At 42.4% G+C, this 15,095-nt stretch overlaps 1 protein-coding gene across 20 annotated transcripts in view; it reads left to right on the top strand.

Annotated features, from left to right (window-relative positions):
• Positions 1 to 15,095, top strand: part of AP-1gamma (adaptor protein complex 1, gamma subunit) — a 141,466-nt gene that overhangs the window by 11,900 nt on the left and 114,471 nt on the right. For 11 of the 20 annotated variants that reach the window (XM_077647541.1, XM_077647549.1, XM_077647556.1 and 8 more), the window contains 4 exons: positions 1,490 to 1,703; positions 7,505 to 7,771; positions 9,226 to 9,322; positions 11,961 to 12,037. In XM_077647541.1, coding sequence (XP_077503667.1) covers positions 1,490 to 1,703; positions 7,505 to 7,771; positions 9,226 to 9,322; positions 11,961 to 12,037 — 655 coding nt within the window. Of the gene's footprint in view, positions 1 to 1,489; positions 1,704 to 7,504; positions 7,772 to 9,225; positions 9,323 to 11,960; positions 12,047 to 15,095 lie in introns of all 20 variants that reach the window. The other 9 variants (XM_077647544.1, XM_077647539.1, XM_077647558.1 and 6 more) reach the window with 1 other exon arrangement.

Here is a 15,095-nt window from a genome sequence, read left to right as displayed (position 1 = left end):
AGCTCCAAGCCAGCCTTTGCTGCATTCCTACAGATGATCTGTGGTCATTGGCACTCATCTCATCTCGCGTGATAATGTAAATGGTTTTTCTGTGCATTGCCAAGGCTTGTTTTATTGCTTTTATGGCCTTCCCACTTGTGTCTGTTTTACCACTTCGATCAATTTTCTTTGCTTTTACTGCATGTGCAAAGTGTCACTGAGATTGAGCCGAGCTGAAAGAGTGGTTTATATTAGAAGCTTAAAATTAGTGGAGTGCTGCCAGTGTTCAGTCTTGTGCAAGTTTGGCAGTGGTTGATTGCCTAAATAATTAGTTGATAAATAATAGCATATTCATACGTAGTGTCAAAAAAAAAATTCAGTGGTGATTAGACAACTGGGAGTGTAGAAAATCAGCACTAGCTGGCGTGCAGTAATGTGTAAGAGTTTATCATAAGTCATAAAACTCTACCAGAAAGGCGAATCTGTCAGAATGTTTAGTTTTCAGTAATGATCATGGAAGAACGATGCAACCTGTGTGGGATGCCCATGTGATGTCCCCACGGGGTCTGGTCATGCTGGCTCGTGGATATTTAAGGTATAATTACATTATCATTAATAAAGCAAGAAATGGAAAAGGACCTGCCGCCAGTCCATGTGAAACTCGTGTTAGTGTTGATTTTTTTGAAAATATTTTTAATACTATTCATGTAAATAGCTTTGTAAAGTTTCAAAGAAAGTCTGCTTGGGCCATACAAATAAGTTTTTCTTCTTGAACATAGAAAACTGCACCATTTTTTATCCCATTGCAGTGATACTCACTCTTCATGTGATGGAGGCAAGATTAGTGAAACAATGCTATGAAGCAGTTGAGTAGTCATGGCCAATTGTGGCCACACTGCTATTTTGGAAGAATGTGGTACTGGATTTGGACAGCGAAGCCGGTTCAATGCTTGTGCCTATGCATGCTACTGCAAGTGCTGTCACTCAAGATAGAGGTAGGAGCTGGGGTGCCATGGGCAACACCACTAACTGTGGCTACGGTAAGCAGGGCAGTGCTCTTGCATTTGGAAGTTGAAGGAAAAGGGAGGACTTAGCATTGTGCTTTTAATCTCTGATCCTTCTGGGCGACAGCGGATGTGCACATTCTGTAATGATTTTTTTGTAAATGACAAGTGGGTGGTTCAGGGCTGTAAGAGCTCTGTGTGCAGTTTTTCTGTTTAAAGTTCCTGAGATTGATGAATGGTGATGCCTGCACTGTTGTTGATCAGTAGCCACTAGTATATTTGCTGAACAGTGGTATCAGCATAGTGATGGTGCTAACTATTCCAGGTTGACAACAGGGAATAATTACAAGTGGGTGGTTCAGGGCTGTAAGAGCTCTGTGTGCAGTTTTTCTGTTTAAAGTTCCTGAGATTGATGAATGGTGATGCCTGCACTGTTGTTGATCAGTATCCACTATTATATTTGCTGAACAGTGGTATCAGCATAGTGATGGTGCTAACTATTCCAGGTTGACAACAGGGATGCCGACGCCTATGCGTCTGCGAGACCTGATTCGTCAGATTCGAGCAGCCCGAACAGCAGCAGACGAGCGGGCAGTTGTGCAGAAAGAGTGTGCCTATATCCGATCAACATTCCGGGAAGAAGACAACACTTGGCGGTGTCGCAACGTGGCTAAACTTCTCTACATTCACATGCTTGGTTACCCTGCCCATTTTGGTCAGGTATGATTATTATCAGCTTGCTAGTATGGCTCACTGGCTACATCATTCTGCTTCTGAGCACGAGTTTGCTACAGCAGCTGCATGTCGATGAAGGTGAAACCCAGAAATGCTCATGTACTGGCATTTTTGAACAGCAGGCATTTTTGCTTTGATCCAAGAAGTTAAGTTTGTAGCTGGCAGTTTTAGGCTGAAGGTAAAAATATTCTCCAGGGATAGTGAGGCTCACCTTATAGAATACAATGGGTTTTTTGTTTTAGTTTTGGGACTCTTGTGGTATGTAACTTCTCTAGTTTGCACTTGAAAAATTGACTAGGGAAGCATCAATGCAGAGTGTGTTCAGCTTGATGTGGAACTATTCCAGGGTTTGCACTAAAGGCTTTATGTGGTGTTCTGGCCTTTTGCATTAAGTAGGTGTCGTTTTGAAGCTCTTATTCTTTGTTAGGCCTAAGCTATAAGACTTGGAAAGTGCACTAATTGCTTTTAGCGTGGTGTGTTTGTAGTTTTACTTTTACATGCTACTGCTGCAAGGTATCAGCAATCTGGTACAACAAATTAAATGGACATTGTGATAAGTTGATGCTGCACAGAAGAAAATGTCTGTTGGACTATGTTATAGCTCATGTAACAAGTTACATGGTACAAAAATGAATTGTATTAAATGCTAATATGACAGCCACTACTTTTAAGGGGGGGGTGGTGCAGAGAGCTATATTTAGAAAGGATGAAGAAAACCTCGCTTTACAAGTGGATTGTGAGGTTTTTGTAAAACCACACAAAGGAAGACGTGAATCATGATTCAGTGCTAGCCAGACCATGGTTTGCTTTCATAGTGAAAACAATAATTTTAGAGGAATAATTAAAATATAAAATGCATGTCACAGTTACGAGCAGGCATGAGAGCTTTCTTCAGTGCAGTAGTCTTACAAGAAATCTAATACTTGTAGTCCATGGGAAATTTCATTGATGGCTCAGTATTAAACACCGTAATTTCTGGACCTTTCAGTTCTCACCTGGTAAGTTCAGGGGTAAGTATCAGCTGAAATTAAGGAGAGGAACTTTTTATCAGGTTGTCTACACCTGGCACATAGTTTGCAGGGAACAGGTGTGCATTTGTGTACAAGAAATTTTGTGCGTGTGCTCTTTCCTATACTCCGTTTCATACATAGGAGGCAGCACTTCCAAAGCTGGCACGCCTGTTCATGCAGGCTAAGTCTGCGCCCAAAAAACAGTTCGCCATACAGCCAAAGTGAACACAGGCATTTTTCATTGTTTCAAATTTCTGATACCGTAACTGGCAACCTCCTGCACTTCGTTTTACCTCTTAACACTTTTTCATCCTGCTACTTAGCGAGAATTCGAGAAGTAAGAATGACATGTGACAGTATGATATGTGGCTGGAAGGGCGAATCTCTGACTCCATCTGCGCCTAAAAAGTAGTTCACATTCAGTGAAAATTATAGCCAGAGGCTCCGAACGCTGAAAAAGTAGTTCACACTCAGTGAAAATTATAGCCAGAGGCTCCGAACGCTGAGCCCCTCACAACTACTACTGGGATTTTCAGTGCTACCACTTAAATCGCTCTTTGTTTTTGTCCAAACACTGACTGAGGCTTTGAGAACAATGAATGATACGTGGTGGAGTAAAATCGTTTCATGGGCGCACTACTTTCACAGCCTCCGCAACGTTGCCTGCTATGTATGAAATGGAGTATAGATACATATTAGCGCACAGAAAAATTTTTCTCATCATTGTTGTTGCTGTCATTTTTATTTGCCATTCACTAAATTATTTATCATGTTAAACCTAGTATTTTAACAAAGTTTCGTTAAAGTGATTGATTCTAATCTGGCTTTTCAGGGCTAAAAGTTGCATCAGTGCTGAATCGATTAAAGGCTAGTCATTGTCTGCCGTGCTGGCTCCCTCACTGTAGTCACTTTCTTCTAGGGACTGTGAGACAAATTGAGGTTGGCCTGTATCCATAGGTTATTGCGTTCTAATGGCAAAGTACACTACTTTCACTGAAAAGGGGGCTTTTTTAAGCTAGGAAAGGTTTTAGAACATGGAATACTGGTGTCGCCACCTTCAGCTATTATCGCATGCACGCTAGTGCGTTAACAAGAATTTTTGTGTGCGGATCCCTGGGGCTAGGCAATACTGATATTCACTTCCGAATGGTGGGGAGACACGGGTCTTGAAATAAAATATTAAAAAAAAAAAGTATTGTAATGAAATTGTGTGTGCATATGTGTTTCTTCTTCCTGTTTTCAAAAATATAATTAGTTTCAGTATATATCCATTAGTTCCAATAATATATGAAAATAGCTGAAGCCTAATTAGCTAAATTCTTACGGGTTATTAGACACTTCCTTTCAACATTTTTTGGTTTGGATTGAAATGGAGCTGTCATCTGGAGCTATGATAACTATACTGTTTTTGGGGTACATCATCATATAAAATTATTCAGTTATGTCCAAGCATCATAATTATGAAATATAGTTAGGTGATATTATGGTTCAGAAAAATACAAAAAAAATAACATAGCTCCACAGTTCTTTCTCAATTCATTGGTATAAGGTTAATTGAAATTGCACCATAAAAACATAATAAAAACTTCCGTAAGGCGGGACATGTTGGCAGAAAACACGAAGCTGAGAAAATCACATTTGATATGAGTGTGCCAGCCATTTGAAGGTTGTTGCAGAGGCCCGAAAAAACAACTGAATGCAGACGTTCCAAAAATACTTCACTGCAGTGAGTATTACCAGGATGTCAGGGAAGGGGCCCAGTTTTCAAACAAAACCAATATGACGGCCATTGGGGATGCGGTTGTGGGAATTGACGGGTGCAGAGTTGTGCTGCATTTCGCTCCAAAATTGCGATTTCCGCTTTTCGTAAGGGGAAAAAAATTAATTTTTTAGTAATTCGGCGTTGAATTGGCCTTGAAATTTTTTCAGGCCGGCACTTTTAGAGCGTATAGATCCCAAATATGCCACATTTTCTGATCATTTCAAGACCCACGTCTCCCCTTAAGTCCCTTTCAGTACCCAAGTCTTGTATCCTGGCTTAAAGCAACTCTGAGGAGAAATGGAAGATGGCTTGTATCGTTAGAATACCAGCTCCTGATCACAAAAACGCCACTCTTACTGAAAACAAAGCTCTTGTAAGGTAGAAAATAGCAAGAAATAAAATACACGTATCGCCGCCATAGGCCAGTTCCGCAAGTACAGTCGTGATGACGTCATAGGACAAGAGACGCCACCTTGGAGGAATTTTTCTTACTGCATGGAAGCCACGAATTTCTGAGGCTGACAGAAGAAAGTTGCGCGGTTCAGTATTGAAGTAAGTTTTGTTTTGAAACCAATATCACACAAGGAAGACAGACAAAAGACAACCTGAATGTTGGAAGCAATGAAAACCGATGCTTGGCGGCGCCACAGGCGGCCAGGAGAGTTTCGGTTTGTTATAGTGCTTTGCGTCTATGAGCTTTGCGTGCCCCGTGGTTTTGTTTTTGACGCGCCTCGATTTACAAGCACTGAACAGCTGAGGAACTCCAAGTGCTGCTTCGAGTGCTAGTTAACCTTTGAAGGAGCCTGTTAAGGCTGGTCAGATGATCGCCACGGTCGATGAAAAACTATGATGCCACGATGGTCACTGAGCGTACAAAGCAGTTAGCAGTATAAAGAGCACTTGTGTCTTCGCACGCTCGCCCGGCGAAACGTTCCTGGCTGTGCCAGTCAAACTACTTAACGGAAATAGTTTATTGGGGACGGGAGACAATATGCAAGGCTGTTAAGAAAAAGAAATTTGGAACCTGCAGAGACCGTGACTCCGCTCACCTCCAACTCGTTTGTTTGCGGCTCCATTCAATAGCTTCGGCAGTTGGGCGGAGCTGTTCTATTCTAGCTCTCGGCTAATTTAATCCATTCACAGTACACATCTGCAGGTACATGCAAGTGGGCGAGAGAGCCTGATCCAGTGGACCCCGTACCTTCGGAAACGCGCCGAACCCGTTGAAGCGTCGTGCGTCGGTTTTACTTTCAAGCCGCCTATTTTAAATGCGAGCGCCCTTGAGCACCCATTCGTTTTTTGTGGCAAAAAAAAAATAACCTGACCCTTGCAACCGCGAGAAACCACCTCGACGCCGTCTGCTGCACCGTGCAACAGCGCCATTCAAGGAATCACAATCCATTGGCCCCAAAGCCTCAACCAGCCTCCGATGGGCGCGACGCGCCGGCCTTGTCTTCGCCCTTCGTGACTCCCCACACTGTGATTAAGATATTTAATTAGAACAGCTGCTCACTGAGGAAGGGGGGAAACGACCCGCTGGCGCCTAACCTAACCGTGCTTTCCAAAAGCATCGCGCGCACTGTGGGGCTGAGGTCGCTGAAATGCAGGCCGGAGTTTTGCGAGAACTTCGTTGTCGGGTTCAAGAACGGGATCCATCGTAACGCTGGCAAGACGCGGTGCAAACGTAAACAAAGCGATGGTAGTGACCCCCGATGGATGTCTTCAGTGTGCGGCAGCGGTAGCTTTCATTTCGGCTGCTGCTAGACCGCACCGCTAGCCTCCAGAAATCACGGAGTCTGCGTTTACGTCACGTTTCACGTCACTCCGTCCTGTGACGTCATAAGAGGACTCCGTGACGTCATAAGAGGGCGCCGAGTTTGAATTGGAGGGCGGGAAAAACTTTTTCAATTTCGAATCTAAGTTTCTTTGAAATAAATGCATCTTTCGCTCCCGGACAAGCGGCAACAAAGCCATAAAATGCCGAACTCTCAGATTTTGCTAACAAAAAAAAATTGATAGAGTTCTCCTCACTGTCCCTTTAAGCAGATCCATGGACAGTAGGTTGGCAAGGGTTTGCTGTCCACACTGCCACCACCCACCTGCGCAATTCTAGGTGCCATTGATCAGTTCAGGCTTTTTTTCCTTTCTATGTTGAAAACAACATGTGCCATAAATTTCAAAATCAACGTTGCCTGCCACTGCGTGATGACAGTGGAAACACGGTGCCAGCATAAGCTGTAAGACACCAAAGGAGTGAGATTAAAGCTGGACATGGTTTATTATGATTAGTGATCTTGGAAATATAAATCCTGTATAATGTTCATAGCTGTACATTGACTGTAATATTTTAACATTTCTAAATGTATTCTCAGTAAACTGCATTCGTAAATTTGCTTCGTTTATTGCTTTGAAAAGGCAGCATGTTTTTTGCAATGAAAAAAAAATTTTTCTGATAGAGCAGAGCCAGCCTCACCCTTGGTTGTGGCAGCTGCATGGCTTACCTCGAGTGTCAAAGGCTCTTTCCTGTGTCAGGTGTAGTTTTGTTTGTGATGGTGTGAATGTGGAAGTTGTCTTTTACAAGGTTACACATTTGGGCTGTTTTCATCAGAGCTAACCCTTATGTGGGAACGTGTTTTGTTCTAGTACGCTGCAGAAATTTGTTTTTGATGCTATCAAGAAGGCTGCATTTGTAGTTCTTTACCTTCTTAATTAGGATTTCTACACTTTTGCACTGTGTACATGCATTTCTGTGGTGTGCTTGAGCTTTGAGCATCGTTGCCAAGCTGTAATGTTGACATATCTTCTGGCAGCGAAGAATCTTGGCTTTGTTTCTGGTATCGTCCACTTCTTGAAGGCTGCATTTGTGCCTTGCAAAGGGCTTGCGTGGGGTTTTGCAGTAACTATACTGTTGATCAGATATATGGGAGGTGCACAAATATTATAATAAAGAGATGAATGCTTCGGGGGTGTTTTTTCTTACATCTGTGCACGTTTTTTGATACATTCTTGTGTAGTTGGAGTGCCTCAAGTTGATTGCATCATCACGTTTCACGGACAAGCGTATCGGCTACCTAGGAGCAATGCTTCTCTTAGATGAGCGGCAAGACGTCCACCTGCTTATTACCAATTCTTTAAAGAATGACTTGGGCAGCCAGACTCAGTTCGTGGTGGGCCTGGCACTTACTGCTTTGGGCTCAATCTGCTCACCAGAGATGAGCCGCGACTTGGCCGGTGAGGTGGAGCGCCTCCTCAAAACGTCAAATGCCTACATTCGCAAGAAGGTAACCGCCCCTTAATGCTTTTTCAAGGCAAGGTATTGGTCAAACTGGTTGAGATCTTATTCAGTGCTTTAATTCTTCAGCAAAACATTGAAAAAAAAAAAAAGTTCTGCTCAGCTAAAGTGTAAGATGAGAGATTTCTGAAAGTCTTGTTCAGCTTAAATGCAAGATAAGAGATTGCTGTTTCAATTCATGAAGTAAAATTATAGGTGCACAGATCTGTTTTTGTATTAATGCATGCTGAACTTAATTTCTATGTTAACTTTCTTGGTCCGAGTAAAACTAGTTTCTATAATGAAAAGGCTAACAGAATAGAAGTATGTAAGTGGCATATCGATTTTACCCATGCTGTTGTGATATCGTGTAGTGAACCACAGAATCCTTTCCGCCAATAATGTTGTTTTAGTGAGCTTAAATCATAGCAGCAGCCAGCGGCAGTCTATGTGAAGACTTATGTGTTCATCAGTGAATTTTTTTGCTTGTGAAACTCAAAATTGAAACACCATTAGATATTTCTTCTGGCTTGAGTGTGTACTTATGCCTTGACTCGAAAGCCCATAACCTGAAAAAAAATTTGAGCTTAAGCTGTTAAGGGAAGGAACTTGCAAAAAAAATTTGCAAGTTCATGCCAAATTGCACCTTTTGCTCTTTACAAGGTGCCAGCTACCATATCATTCATGTTGGCCTAGTTATGCCATATGTTTTTATCAAGTCTTCTAAAAAATTTATTGGTCAATAATCTATATTCATATGTTTCCGAGCCACCGCTATGGCTCAGTGGTGATGGTGCTCTGCTCCTGACCCGAAAGACCCGGGTTCGATCCCGGTTGGCGGCCGAATTTCGATGGAGGTGAAATTTTAGGGGCCCGTGTACTGTGCGATGCCAGTGCCTGTTAAAGAACTCTAGGTGGTTGAAGTTTCCGGAGCCCTTCACTACGGCATCCCTCATAGCCTGAGTCGCTTTGGGACTTTAAACCCCCATAAACCAAACCAATCATATGATTCCAAAATTCGTAACATACATAAAAGGTGAAAACTTTTTGTCTTCTTTCCTTTTTCATTTTCTTGGTGTTCTTGTGAACTATCTGTGTAAGCAAAAGTACTGTCCGCGTCACCCTTGTGTAGAGCGCTAGAGCAGTACGCACCTGGTAACAAAAACTGAAATTGGAGAGCAGCCCCTGATTTCTGGGCAAAGTGGTCGTGTCTACTTTGTTAGCGGGTCTATCTGGCACTACTTCCACGCGCAAGCGTGACCCCTGGAAACTAGAGGCTGCGACAAGATCTGGATTTGTCTGTACTGAAGGGCACCACTCGAGCGCTCTACACAAGGGTGATGCAGACTGTACAAAAGCTGTGTGCTATTTTCCATTTCTGATTTTCATTATAATCATTGTTGCACTGAAATTCACTCCGCTCAGTTCACAGTCCCTTACGGTTAGTATTTTTTGGATTTCTAGGCTGCCTTGAGTGCCTTCAGGATTATCAGAAAAGTTCCCGAGTTGATGGAAATGTTCATTCCTGCAACACGGTCGTTACTCACTGAGAAGAACCATGGTTAGTAGCTTTCAGTATATTTTATCACCTTAGTGTTTAAAGGGACACTAAAGGGACATTTTAATGGAAACAAGATACCATGCTAGACTGATTAATTGCCCATCGTGAATACCACCAGCATTTTTTCTGCATGAAAACGTATGTTTTTTGCTTACTGATCTACTGTAGACTACCCTTATGACAAACTTGAAAGGATTAGAAAATTTGTTCGTCTTATCAGAATTATCAGTCTTAACAAATATGCCCCAAAAAATATATATGAGCGTGCTAGGTGTGTGCAGATATATGTTACATGAAAACAATGAATAAAATGGCCTTGCAGTGTGAGGATAATCACAAATGAAACATGTACAGCACTAAGCATGAAGTGAGCTGAACGCGCCTGTGTGTATGCCGCAGGCAATGTGCAGCGCTGATATCTAGCTATCTCTGCGCCGTGGTAACGCGTGTTGTAATGCCGTGTCAGTTGAAAATGCGGCCCTGGATTTTTTAAGCCTCCACTCACTAGTCGCGATGTGCACCGCACGACTAGAGATCGAGACTTCGGCGATGTGCAGCCTAACGCGATTTGAAGGTGAACACTCCAAGCCTAACCTGCGTGGATTGCTCTACTGCGGATTATTTTGGTAAGAAAACTGAAAAGAATACGCCAGTTTAGTTAGCCTAATGATTCCTCTATCCTGTACCGCCATTTTTATCGCAGACTTAGCGAGCATCACGGCCGGAAAAATTTATTGGTTCATTTTTGCTGAAATCAACACGCTAGCCTTCAAATCGTGCTAGACTGTGCGGGCCTCATGTCGCTGCTGCCTTGCGACGTCGGCGCTGTGCTGGTCACGCGTTGCCGCTTGCGGCATGTACCGCGCAGCTGGTGATCATGGCGTCGGCGATGTATGGGCGGCAATTTGTGTCAGCTGGGATCGTATCATCAAATCCTACTCTATCCCTCCATCAAGCCTGGTTTGTGTGACACCTAGTTGCTTGTGCAAGTTCTGGCGCATCAGTTCACCATGCCCAGCTGTGCATCGTTGCAGATGCTGGTTGATGCAGTGTCGCTGGTCACTTAATTTTTTTTTTACTGCAGAAGCAGTGCTGTTGTCACTGAAAAAAAACTGACAGGTGACCGGTGGGCCGATCCGATGGAGATACTTTCATTCTTTTGCATGACATGGCGCGACACTCCACACACATTTCTTTACATCCACCTTGGCCACCTGATTGCTTGGCCACCATTTGAACTGCGATGTGCACGCTAATTGATCAGTTTTGCTCCACATTTATAGGCATACTATGTACAGTTTCATCCATGTCAACTGCAGCGTTAACCACAGGCCCTTTGATCCTATACTGACCATGGTTGTACATCAGGCGTCATATCTGCATAAAGGGCATCGAAGGGAAAACTATCCTCTTCCTAAACTGGTTTAGCGGTGGCAAATGTGCACTACGCTCAGCACACTTCCACCCACTTTCGATGATTTGTACACTGCTTGTTGAAGGTCCTGCTTCCTTGAGACCCTCTCACAAGCACTGCACCGTGAAGCGAAGCTCGCCTACAACCTCTTCATTGGAAGAGTGGCATCGGACTCGTGCAGGCCTCTCTGCTATATTTGTTCCTCTTCTCAACTCACTTTCCACGCTAGCGAACCACCCGCCGGGTTGTTCCCCTGGCAATGACCCTCGGGTTGCACATTCTCCCCCCTTGAGTAGCCACCATCTGGGTTCTTCCTGTAGCAGCCATCTTCTGGCCTCCCCCTCCTCTCCCCTACAAGTGGAAAGGTTGATTTCCCCTCCACTTTTCTTCTGGCAGTTGGCTTTCAGAGGCTTCAGAGGACACCGGACATTGGACAGTTTTTCTCAACATTGGGATTCTAATGATAACTCATTCTGGGTAGCTGAAGCCTCCGTTGGGGCAGCACCACTTGCCAGCTATTTCGCACATGTGTGAAGAGAAAAGGTTCGAAATTACTATTGGTATGCAAAATATCCCTAAAGCAAGTGATATTTAGTTTTGGATCATTTTAATGAGCATTTCTGATAGTGCAAACAAAAGTCTCTGGTCTCTTGAAGTTTGAAATAAAGATATTCTACTGTAATCTCGTTTAGGGTCCCTTTAAATGTGATCTATGGTAGCCTGCTCTGTCTTTTATTTTGTAATACATATTAAGCTATTGCTCCTTAAGTATGTCTCTGAACAAGTGTGATTCAGCTCTTATTTTGTACTCAGATAGTCGCACGACATCTTGTTGGATGCTGTTGTCAAGCCACTGCAGGGTTCTGCACGATAGAGCAAGCTTAGGATACTGTAAAAATGTCTTCAAATACCACACAAGGTCCCAGGACCCCCATTTGAAATCCAGTGTTCGAATGGGATTCCGGTCAATTAAGTTACAAAAAAGTGCTTTGGCTGATCATAAAGTAAAACTGTGCATACTTGACAAGGATGAGCCCTAGAAACATTTCGCGGAACATGCTATACATTTTTTGACCTGTTTCTACCTATGTGACCCGCTATGTGTATCACAGTGTTCTGTGTGCCCCTTTTTTGTATTTCTGTAGTGTTGGTCTTTTGTACTCTATGAAGTAGCCTATGGCACTAGGGGATGGACGCCACTAAGTGCCCGAACTTTTTCTGCAGGTGTGCTCATCACAGGGGTCATCCTCATCACAGAAATGTGCGAGAAGAGTCCAGACACATTGCAGCACTTCAAGAAAGTGAGAACGGTTTGTTGATGTTGTTGTGGACTTTTTTCTTTCTGCTTGCTTATATTTATTTGTCTCGTGATCGTTACATTTCTGCAAAGGTGGGGCTACTGAGTGTGCTGTGCTTAATAGCTGTGCTTAATAACCATGAGTTGGAAGTAATTGGGGTAAAGATGTACTTTGGTTAGAAGTCATGGCAGGTGAAAGTGAATAAGACTGAAAATTTTGCATTAAAATATTTTTTTTACAGTAGAGTGGTGCCATGCTCATTGAAAAATGCCTCTGCATTTTCAGTGCAGATTGATTTTATGTAGGGGGAAAAATTCTGTGAAACAAGCATTGTTTTATATTTTGGTTTGGCATGCAGAATAGGGGATATGCAAAGTTCCACATGTGCCCACATGACAATTTTGCCTAAGGCAAGATGGCCGACCATGTGTTTCCAGCTTAAACAAAACAAGAAGGGCTAGTTTTTGTTCGATTCTTCCAAAATACATTTCATACATCCTATCTACACCCTTAGCGCCTATCCTGTAGCCCTCACAGTTCTTTTATACTTGATGCTGCTTTTAAATTTATTCATTGCAAAGCCCTTTTATGATGTTAATGGATCATGCAATGTCCAGATAAACTGGAAAAGGACCTGTATTTATAGAAGGTGTGCTCACTGCTGAAAAGCCTGTTGCTTGAATCTCTCGTACCTTATTTGCTTTCAGACCTCATTTCTTGACGCAAGGAAACTACAGCTGGCAAATAAATGCCACACAGTAATGAAGACACGTATACAAGGCTGGTCTTGTTTGATGTGTGGCATTTTTATGCCGGCTGTAGTTTCCTTGCATCATGAACCGCTAACTAGCTCATGAAGAAATTCTTTTGCAACAACATTCTAGTTCTCTTAGCCTGTCTTCTTGTTCCCTGCTTCTTCTCCCTCCCCATATTTCTTGACTGTTCTGCTTTTATTGACAGTTTGCCCATCTTATGGTTAGTTGAGATTGCAACAGGCGTTGCATCATTTGTCTGCTGCTTTAGTAATTATTTGGAATTTGCTTCATCTCGGATGCAAGTTTATATTTATGCCTGTAGTTTGTGTGAGAAATATTTTCTACATAATTTTGTCACTGAAGGAATTGTTTCCAAAAAATTTCATGAATGGTAAAAATTAGTGTTATTTGGTGTATTGAACAAAAGATTAGGGCCCTTTAAGAAGCTTCTTTTTATATCTTGCATGTTGCATTGATATTTTTTTGCCACACCTTTGAAGCTTGGCACATAAATATTAATTTATTTTCATAAAAGACTTGACCCAATTTGAGGTAACATTTTATGTTTATATAGTTGACTCGTGGTGGTTAGAACTAACCTAATTCATACCCCCAGTATATTCGAACTGATGCTTTAGTCCTGTCTTCAAAGACGCCCTTTAATTCAGACAAATTTTCAGTTTCTTTGAGTTCAAATGGATAGGAACTACTAAGCAAGAAAGGAACTTCGCAGAGTCCTTGCGCTTACATGCAAGAACTCTACTGAGGGGTGGACAAAGTGGTTAGATAGGTTGTTTTGCAAGTTGAGGGCTAATGTATGATTTGCGTCGAGGGTGGCTGTAAAGCTTTTTTTTTTTTTGCAAACATTTGAGAAATCCTGGTTGATGTGTACATGTTTGGCTAGGTCTTGGCTAAAACAGTTACAGTGAAAATTGGTTTTCTTGCTTATGCTAGTACTTTGCTTATGACATGCACATGACTTTCTGCTTAGCTGTTCCTTAAAATCCGATACTCACTTTTCTTCACTGCACTTGTTCAGTGTAGCCTATGATTGCTTAATACTCCTATTTCTTAAATGTATGTTGTGCTTGGCATGCTCTATAAGAAAGGAAAAAAATCAAAGTAATTGAAGCTTTGCCTTATGAGGCTGCTTCAGCATTAGCATCAGTGCACCTTCTCTGTGAACTTTAGTGCCAGGTAATCATAAAGAGGTGACGTAGTTAAGGTTGTGATTCTATAAGATCTTGCGAGATATAGATGTCACTTTTTTTATTTTGTTGCCATCACTACCTACCACTTATTGAAGAACTAAAATTGGTGCGGCATTTACTTGCATATTGGCCAACCTGTTTTCTCAAAATCGCTTGCCAAACTGGTGCAGGGGGATTCAGGAATATGTGACTCACGGCCAGGGTGAGACCCAAATGTGGCTAGAAGTGCAGAAAAGGCACAAAGTTCTGCGTTCTGGCTACCTTCAAGCCTTTACAAACCACTGCTGTTGCTGCCACTGTTACTATGCTAAGGTTTCATGCATCCTTTCTTTTTCAAGATAGGCATGCTAAAGATTTCTAGATAAGGCCAATACAAATGCAAGTACAGAAACCCACCAAATTATCACAGTGCCTACTGCGAGCTTTAGAGTCTTCTTTGTATATAGAAATTAAGCTGCTCCCAGCCTTTTTGTCGCTGTTGTTGGCAGCAACAACTTTCTTCCTGACAAACGGGAAGAAAAGTTATTTCAATTTCTTAAGTGGCAACTTCAAAACCCTATAACTCAAGTTCTATGATACGCAGGGTGATAATTTAACCTTTATTGCATTTCTTGATGTCAGAAAAAAGCAATGGCATGCATTTTACTAAGTATCTTGAAAGGCCTAGACAAAAAACTTGTGTAACATATTACATAAGTGCACAATGACTTGCTTTACAATTAATTTTTGTTCTGAGACCCTCTTCCCTTTCAAAACTAAAACTGGAAATTTAGTTTAACTGGTAGGAACACAGCATGATAGCTCAGTAAGTGGTCGGCCAATACATTAGGCTTTGTGTTAGCAGCATAGCTCGGCACACTCACTCATGAGTGCACTCATTTCGCCTCACTCACTCTCTCATCTGTTAGTGGATGCGAGTGGGTGTGAGTGAGTGGACCTGATTGTGAGCGCACATTAGAGTAAGTGAGTGGTTGCGGGCGTGAGTGGACGTGGGTGTGATTTTGAGTGAGCCACTTCTCGTGATGCTGTGGTATGACCAGCAGAGTTTGGGGAATTTTGGGCTACATTTAAACCGGAAGTGTATTCTAGTGCGCA

Source organism: Amblyomma americanum, chromosome 1 (genome assembly GCF_052857255.1).
Source record: "Amblyomma americanum isolate KBUSLIRL-KWMA chromosome 1, ASM5285725v1, whole genome shotgun sequence".
Taxonomy (NCBI): domain Eukaryota; kingdom Metazoa; phylum Arthropoda; class Arachnida; order Ixodida; family Ixodidae; genus Amblyomma; species Amblyomma americanum.
Note: the sequence above shows the minus strand (reverse complement) of the source record. Positions and strands in the feature narration are given on the sequence as shown.